The 21,178-nt window shown below is 39.8% G+C and overlaps 1 protein-coding gene across 1 annotated transcript in view; it reads right to left on the reverse strand.

The window, feature by feature from the left end:
* Positions 1-21,178, reverse strand: part of LOC111339480 (E3 ubiquitin-protein ligase rnf213-alpha) — a 138,050-nt gene that overhangs the window by 108,073 nt on the left and 8,799 nt on the right. The window contains exons 9-19 of the mRNA XM_088738394.1: positions 16,406-16,630; positions 13,997-14,204; positions 11,205-11,299; positions 10,878-11,027; positions 10,272-10,496; positions 8,308-8,515; positions 5,927-6,021; positions 5,600-5,749; positions 3,636-3,808; positions 3,156-3,223; positions 1,730-1,894 (exon numbers count right to left, since the gene is read on the reverse strand). Coding sequence (XP_088594520.1) covers positions 1,730-1,894; positions 3,156-3,223; positions 3,636-3,808; positions 5,600-5,749; positions 5,927-6,021; positions 8,308-8,515; positions 10,272-10,496; positions 10,878-11,027; positions 11,205-11,299; positions 13,997-14,204; positions 16,406-16,630 — 1,762 coding nt within the window. The remainder of the gene's footprint in view (positions 1-1,729; positions 1,895-3,155; positions 3,224-3,635; positions 3,809-5,599; positions 5,750-5,926; positions 6,022-8,307; positions 8,516-10,271; positions 10,497-10,877; positions 11,028-11,204; positions 11,300-13,996; positions 14,205-16,405; positions 16,631-21,178) is intronic.

Below are 21,178 nucleotides of genomic sequence, written 5' to 3' on the forward strand. Positions count from 1 at the left end.
AATACTGTCGGGTCCTGCTGACTTGCCATTCTTCACCTGTTTGCTGGCCTGATACATTTCCGCCTTGATGGGTGGACCACAGTCGATTAGTAGGTCATCGTTGACTGGTGGGATATCTGGCGGGTCCGATGATGCTGATCTATGCGGTAACTCTTCAAAGTGCTTCATCCATCTCTCCTTCTAGCCTTCTTCAGCTGTCCATAGTACATCCCCTAGTATATCGTTCTTAAAATTCGGAAGTTTTTCACCGACCATATCTCAGAAATTTGCAGTTGACGAGATTTCCGAGCGTTGCGTTACATGCTACGTCATTTGTGTCTTCTACAACCTTATTGACAATAGTCCTTGTCCGATGAACGTGCGAGAAATACTACTGTTACTGTAAAAATAGTAATAGATCACATGTCAAAATGTGGTAAGCACATCAGTGACACACTTGGCTTTTTTGTTCTTACAACTCTTTCACGTCATCTGTGATCTATTACTGAACAGACGCACAACAACAACATTAAATCTACCTGTTACACTGCAGCTTTTCATAAGTGTGTTATTCAATCATTGCCACTTTCCTAATACAAGAAAAACGAATAAATCGCTTTCAGAATATGTAGCTCTGTGCGTTTTTAATGTCCCTTTTTCAAAAGTTCAAGTAAAGCCTGGGGTTGTTGCTTTTTCTTTTTCTCTTGAATATTTGATACGTCATCTGGAACTACTGTTGCTGACTTCTCAACTCGTCCTGAAATTTCCTGGAATTTCTTGCGGTTGTTGAATCCTCACGTTTTAATATGCTGAATCCCTTTCCCCTTGTTTCTTTCTTAAATCTAATTCTTCTTGTTTCAACTCATATTGTAGCGCCGTTGCCTCTCTCAAATACTTTATTGTTTCATTTAGAGTTTGTTCTCTCTTTTCAGAGTTGATCATTCCCAATTTTTCCTTTGTTTTTGCTAGGCGTTCTGTGACCTTCCTCTCCGTGTCTTTAGCTGTGGCCTCATCTTGCGCCCTTCACCAGAGAGCTTTTCTAATTTTTTTTCTTGCTCTTGTTTCCTCTCTTTAGTAATCATCAATTTTGGTCTTCAGTGGCGAACTTCCAGTAGCGTTTTGCTAGAATCAATCCTTCTTCTCAAAATCTCTTTTTAATATTTTATGTCTATCTCGGATCGAATGCAATGACACATTAAGGCATGGCTTTTGCAAATGATTCAAGGTCATTCAAGCTTTTAATAATTGGATCGAAGCAGTTTCCTCACTCCTGGCTTCCAAAGTTCGAACAAAACTACTTCTCTCCCAAGTAAGACACTACCTTCTCTAACATTCTCTTACAAGGTGGTGGTGCTTTGGACGCTTGAGTTGTTGGTTTCATCTGAGATCTTTTCCTTGCAATACAACATAGACTATGGCAACGATTGAGTACGTTAAATAGGGGCAAAAACTGTCTTAAACTCCTGTCGGTATATTTTGAAAATTTTTTGGATTAACAGTAAGACTGACATAGCAAGAAAAAAGGCTAAAAGAGAACTCTCGTCGTCATGCTGTCGAACACGACTTCAAAACAGATATTTTGAAGTCTTGCCCAATTGAAGATAACGCGTGCAAAGAACAAAAATTCGGGAGTGCATGCGTAAAAACTGTTTTGAATGAAAACACTTTGTCGTCGTTTTATAGTAGGTCGTCGATTCGTAAGCTCTCATACAAAGTTATTTGAAAGGTGACTACAAAGATATGTACTTACTCTACTGCACACAAATCAACACAGCTACATTCAAAATCTCCAAACTCAACTCCTCCTGTTCTTATGGAAAGTTTTCTGTCCGAGAATTCAAACACTGAAGAAACCAGAACATGGAACGCTACAGTAACTCCAGCTTCGGATGTGCCTTGCAGTTGTTTGGGGGGTCTATGGTAATGAAATATTGTAAAAAAAAATAATAGCAATATTGACATATTAGACATGTTCCAAAGAAAAAAAACCTGTTTTTCTTATGATATTGGAGTTATCTAGTGATAATAATAATAATAATAATAATAATAATAATAATAGCTATAAAAACAATAGTAATAATGAAAATATTATCATCGGTTTATCAAAGTGTTTCTATTGCATATAGCTCGTCAACTATAAATCAGCTAGTTCATAATAATGATAGACATTCTACAGTACTATGGACGCGAAATCTTAGAGGATGGTACAGACCCAGTTTGCAGGATCACTGTTAATTCCAGGAAACTATAGACGATATTGAAGTAGTGTAGGGCGAGCAGCCAAAAACTGTATAACTATAGAAACAAAACAGGGAAGCCACGCACCTGCACTTAAACATTTGTAAAGAGCTCAAAACAACAGTGAATTATGTGAGCAAGAACCTAGCATAGTTTCAGAGAAAAATGATATATTCTTTCGGAACATATGCCAGCACAAACAGATCATGAGATAACGGCCAACAGACCAGATATCATGATCAAGGACAAAAACGAACAAAAACGAAAAAAAGGCTGCCTTTATCATCAAGATATAAGTCCCAAAGGACAAGAACACACCAGTGAAAGTTAGAGGAAACAATGTCCAGAAATAGAGGTAAAAAGAATAAGGGGAATTGGAAGCCATAACAGTACCAGCGGCTATAAAAGCCCTGTGATTTGCAAGAAAGAGAAAGAGAAATACACCCAAATGAATCTGGGTAACATCAAAATACAACTACAGAAAAATAACAGTAGGTGGGCTGATCACGAGCTACACCACTAGAGTATAAAAAAAGCTTGGACAAAAGCTATGAATCAAGCATGTACTGAGATAGTATCAGAGAAATACATAGGTAAGTGGTCAACCCTTCGTGGTGATAGAAGTGCCACATTATGAAGAAGTCAATGAAGGAGAAAAATAAGCTGAAAAAGGTACCACGACTTTAGCGCCTACGTTCACACCTGACAAAACCGGCATATCTTTTAATCAAGCATCACTGATATCAATAACCAGAAAACGATATATAATAAAATGTGTCTCACGATAATCCGCCATTTACGAAAAAACCGTGAAGGGCTTGCGAGAAGGTTTACAAACTTACATAACACCATGAACGAAGTTAAACTTAATATGTAGGTCTCTATTTTCATTTTTTCAACTACTTATCTCAAGAAGATTCCTTTCAGAACAGACTTACATTGAGGATTGATGCTGAGAAGTGCTTCCCTCCTCCTCCTGTCCCTCGCCTTTGTTGTCCACTTTTTGCTAAAGTTAAAAAATATTGTAAAATACAATTTCCCTTTGTTTTTAAAAAATGACAGTAGTTACATGTGTAAGTGGGAGGGGGGCCTCCTACTAAACATCAAAGTAGGTCATTTCTTTTTTTCCCTTTTAAGTTCGATGACCTGATTTGTCTTTCTCTCTTCAGTTTCTCTTAAAGACCTCACGATGACCAAGGAAGACCTTCCGTGTATGTGACTCAATGTTTAACTTGTCAACATCAACGATGAAATGTGAGTGATACATACATGCCAACTCTCCAAGATACACTTAAACTTGATTGATAATGTAGAGTTCTTTTTGACTCAGGTCCCAGATTAATATACCATAACTATAATTACAACTGTCAAAGTATGAGAGTTAAGTAAAGTTTAAGGTTGAGGTTAAGGAGCTTTACCTCAGAGGCACTGTCCTCTCCTTGTCTTTCAACTGTTTCAGCCCTTTCAGGTGTTTTGGTAACTGCTGCAGAACTCCCTCTCACAACTCCATTTGCTATTTCTTCATCCCTCCCAAAGCCCTTGTTATCTGGATCAGTTGTGGTTGGAGTCCCGTCTGAGTAATGACCACTTTCTGATGATGAAGTTGAACATGCAATCATCAAAGGGACTTAAACCAAGAGATGTTTTCACATATTTTCTTTGCATAAGGTCTGTTACCGAAATTAAACAAAAAGTAAACATTCTAATGGCTAGATTTGGTTATAACCCAAACAGTAGGCCTCAAGTAAGCAATTTGATTATGAGGTCTAGATTAACTCTTTCTTGTGGTATTTTATGAGCAGTTTTTTCTCCTTTTTTAAACAGAGATTTTGTCATCATCGAAAAAACAGAATTTTGAGACATCTGAGTAACACAAGCATGGCTTAAAAAAATATTTTTAGTGGTCCTTTACCAAAACCAGAAAACAAGAGTTCAACAAATTTCTGGTAAAAAAACTGGCTGCTATTGCCTAATTAAGATATTCAAGCAGAATTAGCAAAAAAGGACTCAACAAGGCTTAACTGCATCAGCATCCGACTAAATTTTAGACTTTCTAAAACATTTTGGAGGCCAATCACTTCCCAGTTTTTGCATCACTATAATAATGATAGCAAAATACAGAGAGAGCAAACATGGCGGCGTTGAGACACATGTTTATGCGCTCTGCAGTTATCTTGGTTTTCCACCTGGTTCATGGCGATTTGCTAAAGCTTTCTCATATTCTACACCTTAATAATGGTACAGGCTGTTATTCAGCATTAGCTGTTGGAAAATAACTTAATTCCTTTAACCCTTCCATGTTCTCGATGAAAAGAAGAGCTCCAGAGAGAGCGACAGACAAGCTATCTCGCATATGAGTTCTCGGTTCGTATCATCAAGCTTTTTACTCGCCGGTTTGCTGCTGCAGTGCAGCGATATCTCCGTAAACCCAGGACCAAATGTTGACTTGAAATTTCCACGGCGCCGAAGATCTACCGCAATTTCGTGGCTTTAAAATAGCTCATCTTAACGTGCGAAGCATTTTGAACAATATGAATCATGTCCGATTACTATTTAGTAAAAAAATTCGATATTTTTCCTTTTTCTAAGACATGGCTGAACCCATCTATAAAGGATTCTGAAGTAAATATTCCTGGCTATTCAATACCTTGATTTTTTTACTATTGAGTGTAGTATTCAAGCTAAAAACAGGAAAGATGTAAGACTCTTCAAAGCACTGCTGTTCGAAGTGCTTCCAACAAAGACGTGAGTCTTTGGGCAAGGATTTCCTTCCAACAGCATGAATCCAAGCTCGTCGAAGTGCTGCATCATTCGGAAAATTGGGGAAACGAACTTTGGGATCGCTTTTCCTGTTTTAACTTGAATACTACACTCAAAAGCAACGCAATGCGGCATTATGCTACCAATTTTACCGAGGGCAAAGGAATCGAGCAACCATTTTACGTCATCACCCCAGAGAGCCTTGCGCACCGATCAAAATGGCAACCGCGGGACGTTCGAACTCGTCATGAAGGCCTCTTTTGAGAGGCCAAAACAAAAAATCTAAGGGGAAAAAACATTTTTCTGTCCGAAAAAACTACTTTTCGACACTTGAAGAGAATTTTAAGCGATATTTTCGAAAACAGTGGAGGATCCCTTTGAAATGGAAAGGGGGAGAAAATCTGCGCTAAAACAAAATAAATTTTAACGATAATAGCGAATGACTATACTTATGCGTTTTCTCAAGCTGTAGGACGGGTTATTCCTTGCTCTCTTCTTTTTCAACAGCATAGACGTGTAAACTCTTCCTAAACTAATGTTTCACGTAGTAACCACAAGTATAATGGTAGAAAAATTTACTGTCTACTAGCTTTTATGTCAAAGAAACATGATCACAGGGTACCTTTAGAAGTTTCCAGAGGAATGCTGTCTTCAGACTCGGGGCTTACGCTCTCGGAAGATACGTTAGACGAGGTTTCGATGTCTCCCAAATAGCCAGTGTCCTCTAAGGCATTCCTTTCAAGATGATTACCCTTTTCTTCACTGCTAAGAACTGTTTGGTAAAAGCACAAAATTAACAGGAATAATATGTTACTGCCCATACGTCACCCTCCACTACGATCTTAATGGTCAGCGGTTACTTTCACATAAACATCACTTCACAACTTGCAAGCTGTAGACATATCCAAAAACATAATCTAAATCAGCAGTGCTAAAATTGTTCACTCACTGGGCTGCTTTTGTGCTTCCTCTGCAGCTCTAATGAGCTCAGACCAGTCGATCGTCTGGGGGTAGTTTGGGGCGTCATTGCTCTCTTTAGAATATCTAAGTAAGAAAAATTTGTCTCAAAAAAAATTTAAATTGTGTAAGACTCAGCAATATGCAATAGGCAGTAGATCGAAAAACATAACGATGCTTATTGGAACTGACAACATCAGAAGTTACTAGATTCATAGGTTCAACGAGACCAAAATGTTACTTACTCCTTTCAATCGGTATTTTTTCATATTTTGTAATTAACACCTTTTGGAAATGTAAATCAAAACTTCATATACAAATATGTAAATATCACATTATAATCTCATCATTCTCCTTTTACTTGTTAAAGAATGTTTTAAAGTGTTTTGCAGAGGATTTGTTCAAAATGCAAGACAGAAAACCTGCCGCATCTCACATAGTTATGAGTACCATGTTCTACAGGAGTAGGATGATTCAAGAATATAGTGACTAATTGCTATTCAACCAATAACTAAATGGTAACAAATAATCATATCGATAATGATAATAATGTTAAACCGAGGAACAGACAGGGAGCGATTTATAAGATCAATTGCTTCGACTGCCGAGCCTCCTGCATTGGAGAGACTGGCAGAAACCTCGCAAAAAGACTGAATGAACACAAACGGGCGACGAGGAAATGTGATGTCAACAGTCACATTGCTGAATATCATCGACTTGCGAACCACAATATTGACTGGGACTCTGCGCAATGCCTAACCTACAGCACTAACTACTCTCAACGATTGACTCTGGAAGGCTGGTTGACTATCTTAAAACAGACTTCTCTCAACAGGTGTCAACTACTACAGGTTCCATACAAATGACTCCTACAGGACATTAACAATACAAACGAACCGAACAGAACGACCTAACTTTACCGACGGATCGAAACAGACCAATCACGACCGACTTATGCCACTTGAGTCTTACAGCCAAGAGCATCACGGTAAAACTGACCAATCATTTTACACGAACTGGCCTAAGAACATTTTACTGACAACAACTATTCACTTGACTCTGATGATGACTTCCGCACAGGTTGTCGAAACGTCAGTCACCACCACCGACAACAGTCCTTCTCAGGACTACACTCACCCAGACGATCACACTACACTTTCCTCTTTCGGTCTATCCTCTAAGCGCCAATAATTATTAAACTATGATTATTTTCATTTTGCCTGTTAATTATAAGTTATTTTCTTATTTCATTGCGCTTTTTCGCCATTTCACCGTTCCATCATTCCATCGAACAGGGTCACGCCGTAAGACTTCGGACTTTGGTCGCTTTTCAAATTTAGCAGCCCTTTTATAGACTCTAGTCGCTGATTGAATGGTAAAATACGTTCTCTTCGAATAAATAAAACCTTTTCTTCAAAGTTTTTACGATGTGCAAATCGAACCTATTTAGAAATTTCTGCGTGAAAAAGTCTTGTTTTCAATTACGTGACGGAGACACCACCCTGAAACTACTTTCAGATCTTTATCATCTTTTGTACTGTCAAAACAAGAACTGAAACATTTTATCCCCAGATATACTCACACCTTCAAGATATTTCTCTAGGAAAAGCTTTGTTGTTGTTATTTTTGTTTTCACGCACCATTCTGAAATGATTGTGAGATGTTTATGGTCTTCTGTAATACTCTGTAATACTCTGTGATGCTGACCGTAAAAATTCCGATCCTGGCTCAATTTGACCCCGAGTCGGGGTCAAATTGAGCCAGGATCGGAATTCTAAGCGTTGAACGACCGAAGAAGTTCCAAGACAAACAAAAGCCAAGAGCGGGAAATATCGAGTAAAACTCGCCAGACTTCGTTGTGGCTTAGACTACAGAGCAGGCTTAATTTTGGAGAGCGAGTGCTCAGTATTTTCTTGGCGAAAATTATGGCCGTCATCTTTGATTTTAACGGAAGCGGAAGGCTAGGGAGAGAAAGAAATCTGGACCAAGGGAGTGAGCGACAGTGAAAAAATAAGGAGGGGGTAGGGAATATTACGCAGGCATCTTTTCGCCCTTCCTCTACCGTCGACTCTAGCTCCAAATTGAACGTGGCCATTTGAATAAACGATCGCACGTTTCTTAACTTTAACTCGCTCTAATAAGACGCCTGCACTGGCTTAGAGGTCGTTCGAATTCTACTGTGACACTTATTCACTCAACAGGAAAATATCGTGGCTTCGCCTCAATAAGATGTCAACCAGCGGTTCGCTGTAGAAGAAGACGTGCATCTCTTATTGTATATGACTGTATAATAACACGATGAGTAGCCCCAGTCTTTTTCAATCTTAATCGTATTTAAATCACTTCATTTCGAAGTCAAGTGTAACTGAATACCTGCCAGTTATCCCCTCAAGATAAGTAGCTATCTTCTCATGCCCAAACTCTCTGGCAATAGCTTTAGGAGGAGCCGGGTTGTCTTTGCAATGGTCATGAACTACTCTTCCAGCGGACGAGTTGAAGATCATTTTAATAAATTGTTCACCACCAATTTCTGCTGCAGCGTAAACTAAGACGCATAACATCTGCACAGGTTCTGAAGAACCTAAAAAAAAAAGGGTGTATACAATTAATGGCAGCTAGAAACAGTCATCAAACGAATTCTTCTATTTTAGGAAACTGCCTGACAAGAACAGCTAATTGCCAAACCTTCAACACTTGTTATAGAATCAAAGAAACATCTTAAGAAAATCAAATTACAACCTTTTTTTGAAATTGACCGGTCTAGTGTGAAACCAAAACAACATTTTAAAATTGTTTTCACGAATGTATACATATTTCAAAGAAGAATATTCAGTATGAAAACGCAATATGCATGGAAGGATGTTGATTGCTTCATCATTACGTAATTTCAAAAATAGGAAGTTAAGACTGCATTTGGCCACTGCTGCCGCATCCCACATATTTATGAATCAGGCTTGTTCCACAATAAAAAGATGTTTCAAGAATATAGTTACTAACTGACATTCAACCACCAATAATTAAATGGTATCAAACAATCCTTTTAACAATAATGATAATGATGATGACAAAGATAATAATAATGGTAATAATGATAATGATAACAATATAAATAGTAATGTTAACTTGTAACGGTTAGCTCAAGAACCTCACTGTTCCTCTATCGGTCTTTACTCTAGGCCCCAATAATGATTAGACCTCTTTTAATTTTAATTTTGCCACTAAATCATAAGTTATTTTCTTATTTCATTGCGATTCCATTTTTGTCAGACTTTTGTTTCATACAACAAGGAATTCCTTGTTGTAGGATGTTTGGCCATTTCACTGTTCTAGAAGGTCACTGTTAAACTCGAGGTATCGTATTTCTGACCTTGGTCGCTTCCCAAATTTTGCGGCTCTTTTGACCATTTGTCGCTCATTGAAATCATGATAAAATGCGCTCTGTTCGAGTAAATAAAAATTTTTCCCTAAGTTTTCCACGACGTGCAGATATCTCTGAAAAGAAAATTAATTTTCAATTACCTGCCGGAGACGCCCCTGTAAAATTGTTTTGAGATCTTTATCATCTTTTGTGGTGTCATGACAAGAACTGAAAAAAAGTTACATCTTCGGATCTACTGGGCATAATTCGCTGATTCAAACGGTAAAATGCTCTCTCCTTAAAGAAACACATTTCGTGAAAGTTTTCATTATGCGCCGAGCACACCTTCTAAGACCTTTCGGCAAGGTAAAGCTTTGATTTTCGTATGCTATCCTGAAATAATTGTGAGATGCTTATCGTCCACTTTTGGTCCGAAACAAACAATTAGTGGCATCGGGAAACAGTGTGATCACGAGCTAATTCCGAATAACATTCGAAGCGATCCCAAGAAGTCGTCACCAACACTTGAAAGACCGAAGATATTCCGAAACAAACAAAAGGCTAGAGCGAGGAATATCGGGTAAAACTCGGCAGACCACGTTGTGGGCTAAGAAGTCATTCGCATTCTATTGTTACACTCACTCAACAGGACAACATTATGGCTTCGCTTACATAAGAGATAATAGCTGTAAAAATTGAGTATATGTAATTAAAACAAATATTCAATTCACGGACGATGTCTCAATCGCGGACATTATCAGCCGACATATCAGCCGCCTGAAGTGGTTTATTTACCAAATAATGCTTGAATTATAAAATTTCATTGATTGTAAGATGGTTCATCACTCAAGCCGTGCAGAATTCTCGACTTTTTAAAAGTCCAACCATTTAGAATTTCTTCCTTGATTTGAATCACATGCAACGGCACTCAATTGGTTTTCATGAAATTTAGATACAAGCAATAAGTTGCGCCCCTCACCACAAATTCCATAGTTTTGTGCTTCAGCGCCACTCACTGTTGTAGTGTTATGACAAATCAACATCTCAGAATAACTTCGAAAAAAATCCGCCTGTAGCTTCGGATTTTCAATTATCCGTTGAAGAGCCTCTTTATCTTGATCGTAATAACAAATCTTCGTTTCGCCTAGCACTTTACCATCTGCTCGTTGTAAAAATATTTTGACCCATCCTGGCGTTTTGGAAGCTACAATAATAAGACAAGAAAAAATAATGACCATCTTAGAGCCAAAAAGAGTGTATAAAGTATAAAAATAGTAAATATTTCATGCAGTAAATGGTTTGAAGCCGGAGTTAACATGTGAAAGTGTAGTCTGATCGTCCGGGTGAGTGTAGTCCTGAGTAGGACTGTTGTCGGTGGTGGTGACTGACATTTCGGTAGCCTGTGCGTTGTGTCAGTCTGTAGAACGGGTTATTGTTTGCTCTCTTACTTTTCTACGCACATACGTGTAAATTCTTTCTACACCAGTACATAACTCAATGTTTTACATAACAAACACAAGTATAATGGTGGAAAGAATTTACTGTCTACTAACTTTTATGACAAAAAAACATGATCAAAGGGTACCTTTAGAACTCGCCAGTGCAATGTTATCTTCAGACTCGGAGCTTACGCTCTCGCAAGATTCGTTAGACGAGGTGTCGATGTCTCCAAAATAACCAGTGTCCTTTGTACCATTACTTTCAAGTTGATTGCTCTTTTCTTCACTGCTGAAACCTGTTTGGTAAAAGCACAAATTTAATTGGAATAACATGTTACTGCCCATACGTCACCCTCCGCTAAGATCCTAACGGTCCGCGGTTACTTTCGCATAAACATCAGTTCACAACTTGCAAGCTGTATACATATCCAAAAACATAATCTAAATCAGCAATGCTAAAATTTTCAACTCACTGGGCTGCTTTTGTGCTTCCTCTACAGCTCTAACGAGCTCAGACCAGTCGATCGTCTGGGGGTAGTTTGGGGCGTCATTGCTCTCTTTAGAATATCTAAGTAGGAAAAATTTGTCTCAAAAAATCTATTTAAATTGTGTTAGACTCAGCAATATACAATATGCAGTAGATCGAAAAACATAATGATGCTAATTGTAACTAAGGTAAAGGTAAAGTCTGTTTACGAGCCTAGTGGCCCATTAGGCCGGTGCTTAACTCCGGTTTCTGTAGCATGAAGTGACTAGGAGTATTTCTACTCCCCCCTGGATGGGATGCCAGTCCATCGCAGGGTTACCCCCAGCATTAAATTGCCGGTACCCATTTATACACTTGGGTGAAGAGAGGCACTGTGAGAGTAAAGAAGTGTCTTGCCTAAGAACACAACACAATGTCCCGACCGGGGCTCGAGCCCGGACTACTCGATCCAGAGTCGAGTGCACTAACCATGAGGCCACCGCGCCTCCACTATTGGAACTAACAACATCAGAATTTACTAGATTCATAGGTTCAACCAGGCCAAAATGTTACTTACTCCTTTCAATCGATATTTTTTCATATTTTGTAATTTTAAACACCTTTTGGAAATGTAAATCAAAACTTCATATACAAATATGTAAGCATCACATTATAATCTCATCATTCTCCTTTTCCTTTTCAAAGAATGTTTTAAAGTGTTTGGCAGAGGATTTGTTCAACATGCAAGACAGAAAACCTGCCGCATCTCACATAGTTATGAGTACCATGTTCTACAGGAGAAGGATGATTCAAGCATATAGTGACTAATTGCTATTCAACCAATAATTAAATGGTAACAAATAATCACATCGATAATGATAATAATGTCAAACCGAGGAACAGACAGGGAGCGATTTATAAGATCAATTGCTCCGACTGCCGAGCCTCCTGCATTGGAGAGACTGGCAGAAACCTCGCAACAAGACTGAATGAACACAAACGGGCGACGAGGAAATGTGATGTCAACAATCACATTGCTGAATATCATCGACTTGCGGACCACAATATTGACTGGGACTCTGCGCAATGCCTAACCTACAGTACTAACTTCTCTCAACGATTGACTCTGGAAAGCTGGTTGACTATCTTAAAACAGACTTCTCTCAGCAGGTGTCAACTACTACAGGTTCCATACAAATGACTCCTACGCGACATTAACAATACAAACGAACCGAACAGAACGACCTAACTTTACCGACGGATCGAAACAGACCAATCACGACCGACTTACGCTACTTGAGTCTTACAGCCAAGAGCATCACGGCAAAACTGACCAATCATTTTACACGAACTGGCCTAAGAACATTCTACTGACAACAACTATTCACTTGACTCTGATGATGACTTCCGCTCAGGTTGCCGAAACGTCAGTCACTAACACCGACAACAGTCCTTCTCAGGACTACACTCACCCGAACGACCACACTACACTTTCCTCTTTCGGTCTATCCTCTAAGCGCCAATAATTATTAAACTATGGTTATTTTAATTTTGCCTGTTAATTATAAGTTATTTTCTTATTTCATTGCGCTTTTTCGCCATTTCACCGTTCCATCATTCCATCGAACAGGGTCACGCCGTAAGACTTCGGACTTTTGTCGCTTTGCAAATTTAGCAGCCCTTTAGACTTTAGTCGCTGATTAAAATGGTAAAATACGTTCTCTTCGAATAAACAAACCTTTGCTTCAAAGTTTTCACGCTGTGCAAATCGAACCTATTTAGAAATTTCTGCGTGAAAAAGTCTTATTTTCAATTACCTGACGGAGACGCCACCTGAAACTACTTTCAGATCTTTATAATCTTTTGTACTGTCAAGACAAGAACTGAAAAATTTTATTTCCAGATATACTCACACCTTTAAGATATTTCTCAAGGAAAAGCTTTGTTGTTGCTATTTTTGTTTTCACGCGCCCTTCTGAAATGATTGCGAGATATTTATGGTCTCCTGTAATACTCTGTAATGCTGACTGTGAAACATCGGGTTCAAATTGAGTCAAGATCGGAATTCTAAGCGTTGAACGACCGAAGACCGACCGAAGACCGACCGAAGACTTCCCAAGACAAACAAAAGCTAAGAGCGGGGAATATCGAGTAAAACTCGGCAGACCTCGTTGTGGCTTAGCCAATAGAGCAGGCGTAATTTTGGCGAGCGAGTGCTCAGTATTTTCCAAGCGAAAATTATGGCCGTCATCTTTCATTTTAACGGAAGCAGAAGGCTGGAAAGAGAAAGAAATCTGGACCAAAGGCGTGAGCGACAGTGAAAAAATAAGGAGGGGCTAGGGGTTGGGGAGTGAATATTACACAGGCGTCTTTTTGCCCTTTCCCCTACCGTCGACTCTAACTCTAAATTAAACATGGCCGTTTGAATAAACGATCGCGCGTTTCTTAACCTTAACTCGCCCTAATAAGACGCCTGCACCGGCTTAGAGGTCGTTCGAACGCTATTGTGACATTCACTCACTTAACAGGAAAATATTATGGCTTCGTCTCCATACGAGGCAGAACGTAGCCATAAAAATAAAACTTAGCACCACCCCTGGGTAGCCGCCTCGTTGAATCATATTATCTACACACAAAAATCGCTTCAACAGCTGATGTCAACCCGCGGTTCGCTGTAGAAGAAAACGTGGATCTATTATTGTATAAGACCGTATAATAATACGATGAATACCCCCAATCTTTTTTCAATCCTAATCGTAATTAAATCACTTCATTCCGAAGTCAAGTGCAACTGAATACCTGCCAGTTATCCCCTCAAGATAAGTAGCTATCTTCTCATGCCCATACTCTCTGGCAATAGCTTCAGGAAGAGCTGAGTTGTCTTTGTAAAGGTCATAAATTGTTCTTCCGGCGGACGAGTTGAAGATCATTTTGATAAACTGTTCACCACCAATTTCTGCTGCAGCATAAACTAAGACACATAGCATCTGCACAGGTTCTGTTGACCCTAAAAAAAAGGGGTGTTGACAATTAATGGCAGCCAGAAACAGTCATCAAACGAATTCCTCTATTTAAGGGAACTAGCTGGCAAGAACAGTTGAGTGCTAAACTTCTAACAGTTGTAATACAATCAAAGAAACATGTTAAGAAAATAGAACTATCAACCTTTTAAAATTGGCCGGTCCAGTGTGAAACCAGAACAATATTTTAAAATTGTTTTCACAAAGGTATACGTATTTTGAAAGAAGAATATTCCGTATGACAATGCCATACGCATGGAAGAATATTGACTGCTTTGTGGTTACATGATTTCAAAAATAGGCAATTAAGACTGTATATGGCTACTGTTACCGCATCCCACATATTTATTTATCAGTCAGGCTTGTTCCACAAGAGAAGGATGATTCAAGGATATAGTGACTAATTGACACTCGACCACCAATAATTAAATTGTATCAAACAATCATTTTGACTGTAATAAAAATGATGATGACAAAAATAATGATGGTAATGATGATAATGATAATAATAACAATAGAAATAGTAATGTTAGCTTGTAAGGGTTACTCAAGAAACTCACTGTTCCTCCACCAGTCTTTTCTCTAGGCCCCAATAACGATTAGGCTTCTTTAAATTTTGATTTTGCCAATTAATCATATATTATTTTCCTGTTTCATTGCGATTCCATTTTTGTAAGACTTTTGTTTCATACAACAAGGCTTTCCGTGTTGTAGGATATTCTGCCATTTCACTGTTTGACCGTTTCATATGGTCCTTGTTAAACTCGAGGTATCGTATTTCTAACTTTCCTTGTTTTGCAAATGTCGCGGCTCTTTTGAGTATTAGTCGCTGATTGAAATGGTAAAATGCACTCTTTTCGAGTACATAACATATTTTCAAGTTTTTCACGATGCGCAGATATTTCTGAGAGGAAAAGCATTTTTCAATTACGTGCCGGAGCGCAACTGTGAAATTATTTTGAGATGTTTATCATCTTTTGTGGTGTTACGGCAAGAACTGAAAAAATTTATATCTTCGGATCTTGATCCGCCGAACACACATTAAAGCAGATTCTGCAAGGTAAGCTTTGATTTTCTCTGGCGACCCCGAAATAATTGTGAGAGGCTTATCGTCCCCTTTTTGTTCGAAACAAGCAGTAACTAACATCGGGGAACACTGTGATCAAGAACTAATTCCGAGTAACATTCGAAGCGATCCGAAGAAGTCCTTACCAAGCGTTGAAAGACCGAAGATGTTCCGAAACAAGCCAAAGCCTAGAGCGAAGAGTATCGGGTAATACTCGGCAGACTTCGTTGTGGGCTAAGAGTTCGTTCGTATTCTATTGTTACATTCACTCAACAGAACAAAATTATGGCTTCGTCTCCATAGGAGGCAGTAGCCATAAAAATTGAAGGGTATCTGTGATTAATTAACAACTATTCACCAAAGTGGAGGTGGTTAGTGGTGGATATTTACCGAGCCGCGAAGCGGCGAGATTAATATCCACCGCTAACCACCGACACTGAGGTGAATAGTTGTTTTACTATATACCAAAACAGTGAGATCAAATACACCACCAAAAATTGATTTTAATTCATACATTCCAGCAACGATTCCAGCATTTTCACACTCGGAAGTGAACAAGTAAGGTTACGCAAGATTAATTTGTAAACAAAACCTCTCTCACTGGTTTTTACGATAAACTCCGGGTTTAAAACTTAAACCATTACCTTTAAACACGGCCAAACCAAATTTAGTCGCTTTCTTTGTGTTTTCAGGGACTGCTTCGTCGTTAATTTGAGTGATTTCTTGGCTTGTCACGGATGCAGACCGGGACGCCATTTTCTTCCGAGTTGCTCGGGGGTAAATAGCAGAGGATATTTGGAGTTTGACTAGCCAATCAGAGCGTGCCTTCAACGCTATCCACTGTTTTAGTATATACTAAAATAAAATATTCATTTCTCGGGCGATATCTCAGCCGCGAATGTTATCAGCCGACCTACCAGCCGCCTGAAGTTTATTTACCAAATATGGCATAGATTATAAATTTGATTAATTGATTGATTGATTGATAGTGAGATTGATTGTAAGATGTAGTTTTAAATTAATTCAACTATTTAGAATTTCTGCCTCGATTTGAACAACATGTAATGGCACTTGATTGGTTTTCATTAAAGTTAGATACAATCAATAAGTTGCACCACCCACCACAAATTCCAAAGTTTTGTGCTTCAGCGCCACTGGCTGTTGCAGTGTTACGATTGGTCAACATCTCAGAATAATTTCTAAAAAAATCCGCCAGTAGTTGCCGGTTTTTAATTATTCGTTGAAGAACCTCTTTATCTTGATCGTAGTACGAAATTTTCGTTTCGCCAAGCACTTTACCATCCGCTCGATGTAAAACTATGTTGACCTCTCCTGGCGTATTGGAAGCTACAATAAGACAAGAAAAATATAATGTCCATCTTGATCAAAATTGCGGATAATGCAGACCTCTCTTAGAGCCAAAAAGAGTATAAAAGTATGAAAATAGTAAATATTTAGTACTTTAATCTGTTACAAGTTTTTTTATGACATGCTTAATACATGAGCAGGGGTGGCGCTCCCCTCCGCAAAAACCAACAGTCCAAATTCCAAATCGATCTGGAAAAGTGGACTAGAAGAGCCACCCAGTGGATGTCCATTGCTAAATTACTCATTTATTTATCATTTATCTATTTATTTAGTGCAAACGCATCAAATTAGGATTAATGATTGACTGAAACTTAATTATCAACGTGTACAAATAATTGTTCGATCTTTCGGGAATATCCACGTTTTTACAATAAGATACGCTAAAATTATACATTGATGTGGTATTGCAATTGGTATCACCTATTGAATACTGATCTCGAAGACGGCGAGAGCTTACGTATCTATATATAAATAGAATAAATGTTTGAAAAGAAAATTTGCCCTGAGCTGTTGCAGAATTCTCCACTGCGCTAAGGAAAATCCCTGCGTTCCGCTGGTACAGCAATCAATAGGACTGTATCTTCCTGGTTTATCAAGTTTATTTACGATCCGCGTACGCCTTTACAATCTCCGTACAATCTACGTTCAGTCGACCTCAATGTCTATTCCGAATGCCCTCAATTACAACATGTTATCTCTATTTATCACAACGGAAATACACACCTAGTTACGTAAATCCGAGATTCACAATGCTTATTTGCGCTTTACTAAGCCATTTTCCTGTCGCACAGTTTGACTTGCGTCCTTACCCAGACTAATCCAATTAGCCTCTAGCGATTAAACCCACACCCACTATTTGCGGAGCACGTGCCACATATTTCTATGTGTTACAGGATGTTCCAGCCCAAACGTACGCCTTAAATTCCTCTAGATAATTCACTCGCGTGTATAAGCTAACATTCTACCGATTATTTATTTTATCTATTTGTTTTTTGCAATTTTTGATTATGCAATAACACGTTTCACAACATGAGCGGGATTCGAACCCACGTCCCCCTGTTACTAGTCAGGTGTGATTTTCTTTTTTTTTTTCTATTTCTACTAAGACAGCTCAATGTGAGCCGCTTCTAAGCTATTCTATTTACAAGGAGACAAGGTTGAGATTTCTTAACTATTACAGGTTTTCTACTTATTGCAGTGTTACATTTATTGAGGCTAACTAGTGATAACATAACAAAAGGTTTGATATTACTGCGTATATATGGTGGGACTCGTTACATTGTATTAACCTGGTTGTTGGCATATACTAGCTAAAATTACGTATTCCAATAGGTCTATATAGGTGAAAATGGAGTCGTTCATTTACTAGACTTACAATAGTATCGTTAATGCACCATTTCAGAGGGAAATAGTTGCTGAGACCTGTGTTGTTGTACTTGGAAATCTTTTTGAATAAAGTGTTTAACCTTAGCATTAAAAATAGACTGTGGTGTGATGTGAATATCGTTTAAACGGAGTTCTACTGTCGATTTATGTATAGCGTGGCGTGCTATGTTTAGAATGAAATTAATTAGGTTGATTTCGCATCGCCAGTGGGCGTTAGCCTTCGTTAAGGGGACACCAAAAAGGGCTATGGGGTGTGTCAGGGTTATGGTGTCGTTGGATATGTCGGTGACGTATTTTTGTATGGTCACCCAGAAGGGTTTAAGAGCGGGGCAATGGAGGAGAAGGTGATCGAGCGTTTTGGTGTCATTGCAGTGCGGGCAGTCCATCGTGGGGTAGACGCCTATTCGGAAGAGGGACAGGGCGTGGGGGAGGACCCTGTGAACGATTTTCCACGTGATATCGCCGAAATGATTGGGAAGCAGGGGAGTGTAAAGTGATTTCCAAAAAGCGGAGGTGAATTTAGGGGCGGGGTTAAGGGTGCGCTCCCATTATTGTAGGCTGGGGATGGTGGGCTGCTGAGACGCCATAAGTATTTTGTAGAAACCCCGGGTGGGGATATTAGCAATTGGAGTAGCTGAGGAAGAGATGGTGAATTCGGCTGGGGTAGGCGGGGTGGGGGAGTTGTAGTGGAGGCAACAAGGCATCGCCAGTCGTCTGGGAAGGCCTGTAGTAAGGTGTTGAGTTCGCGGGTAAGTTGGCTCGGGGGGAAATCGGGAATCATATCGTAGAGCGCCTGGGTGGGTAGGAATCCTGGTATAGCTTCGCAACATAGATCGCTCAGTTGCGTAACTCCACTCTTAATCCAGTGGGGAAACAAGAGTGGTCGCCCTGCGCATTGTATACGTGGATTGAGGAAGAGTGGTTGGGCTAAGACAGTAGGGAGATTGTTTGCTATTTGGGTCGTGAGGTGAGGGTGTAGTTTGTACCAGGCGAGTAGGAGCTCGCGGTGAAATTGTGGGATAGAGCGCTCGATGTGTTAGGATTGATAGGTTGTAGAGAGTGTAAGGGCACCGAGATTTTGGTTTGCGGTGCGCAGGTAATATGCTATGAAATGCTTCCATTCCACCTGGTCGGGATCTAGATAGCGTCGTAGAGTGGATAAGCTGAGGGCGGTAATTTTGGGGCCTAAACGGTGGACGTTAAAGCCTCCTTGATCGCGTGGGGTCGCCAGTGTCTCTCGTTTAACCAGGTGCATTTTGTTCGACCAGAAAAAGCGACATATCTCCTGTTCGATATCGCGGATAGCCCAGGACGGAATGGGAAGGGCGGTGGCCTGGTACCAGAGCACTGAGGTAAGCAGGCCGTTTATCACGAGAGTTTTTCCTTTAAAGCTGAGGTTTCGTGAGGACCATGCTTTGATAGTATCTGTGATTTTCTTTAGGCGCGGTGTAAGGTTAAGCTGAGTACAGTCAACATTGCCAAAATAGAGGCCGAGAATTTTGTCGGGTATATAGTCATTGTACCATTCAAAGCCGAATGGTTCATTGATGCGATGTTTTAGGGCGCCTGCCCAAAGTCCTTTACATTTAGAGTTGTTGACCCGGGCGCCGGAGGCTTTTTCATAGAGTTGCAATGTGTGGAAAGCGTGTCGGACGGATTCCTCGTCCGTAAGCAAGAGCGAGGTGTCATCCGCATATTGAGAGAGCTTAATTTCCTCCTTTGAACCGGGTGGTAAGAGGCCGTGAATATCTTGATTTGCGCGGATGTGTGTGGCCATTATTTCTGCCGTTATGATGTACAGCGGGGTGGACAATGGACAACCCTGTCTCAGTCATTAGTGCGTTATGAATGCACTTAACCAACCATTGGCTTTGACACTACTCATGACGTTATTGTACAAGAGTTTAATCCATTTGATGAACCGTGGTCCGAAGCCGAATTTAGCAAGAGATTTGAATAGAAAGGAATGGGAGACTCTATCGAAGGCCTTGAGTTGATCAATTGAGACGAAAGCAAGTGGAGTATCGGTGTCGTTTGCGTAGAGGATGGCATCACCAATAATGCTGGCGTTATCATTGATAGTGCGCGAAGGAATGCAAGCAGTTTGGTTTGAGTGAATAATAGTGTGGAGGACGGAGGTCAGGCGGTTTACAAGGGCTTTGGTCAATATTTTGTAATCTGAGTTAAGGAGGGAGATGGGGCGCCATTGGGAGAGTCTGGTGCGATCGCCTTTCTTTAAGATTAAAGTGATCACGGCTCGTCTCTGCGAAAGGGAGAGCCCCCACTATTGAACGTATAATTGTATATTGCGGTTAGCTCAGGCGAAAGGATATCCCAAAAGTGTAAATAGAAATTAGTTGTCAGTTCGTCAAGGCCGGGTGATTTGTTTAGCTCGATGGACTTAATTGCTTTGGTGATTTCGGTTGTGGTAATTAAACCTTCGCACTTATTCCGGTCTTCTGGTTTAAGAATGGGGGTTGCGATATTAAGAATTTCTTGTTGAGCTTGCTCGTCAATCTGTTCGGCTGAATAAAGTTGTTTATAAAAGTTGCGTGTTTCGGCGAGAATATCTGCGGCTGTATCTAAATTATCTTTCGTGAGGATTTTAATAGTTTGATTTGCCTGTTTGGTTTTTTCTAAGCTGCAGAAGTATTTCGAGCTGTTTTCATCAGGCTCAGTGTGACGAGGTTTCGTTCGAATTTTTAGTGCTTGGATTTCTGTTATTTCGAATAACCGGAGGTAATTTTTGGCACCAAGAAATTTTTCGATGTGGTGGGGTGTACCGGAAGTGGATTTTTCCTTCCAATAAGCTAGTTTGCGTTCAAGATTGAGGGGGTGTGCTTGGGAGGTTTGTCTGAGTTTGGATGCGTGCGAGATTGCGATTTGTTTGAAATGGAATTTTGCCTTATCCCGCCAAGTGAGCAAGTTAGCAAAGTCGTATGTTTTTGTTAGCCAGTTTTGCCAAAAGGCAATGAGGTCAGCATGAAAGGCAGCGTTGTCTAAAAGGGTATTGTTGAAGTGCCAAAAGCCTTTTCCTCGGGGTGTGTTTGACAGGTCAAGCTGAACTAAAATTAGATCGTGGTCTGAATGTGGGTAGGGTGTGATATCACTTTTCGTGATGAGATGGGAGATGGATTGGGG

Source organism: Stylophora pistillata, chromosome 11, assembly GCF_964205215.1.
Source record: "Stylophora pistillata chromosome 11, jaStyPist1.2, whole genome shotgun sequence".
NCBI lineage: Eukaryota > Metazoa > Cnidaria > Anthozoa > Scleractinia > Pocilloporidae > Stylophora > Stylophora pistillata.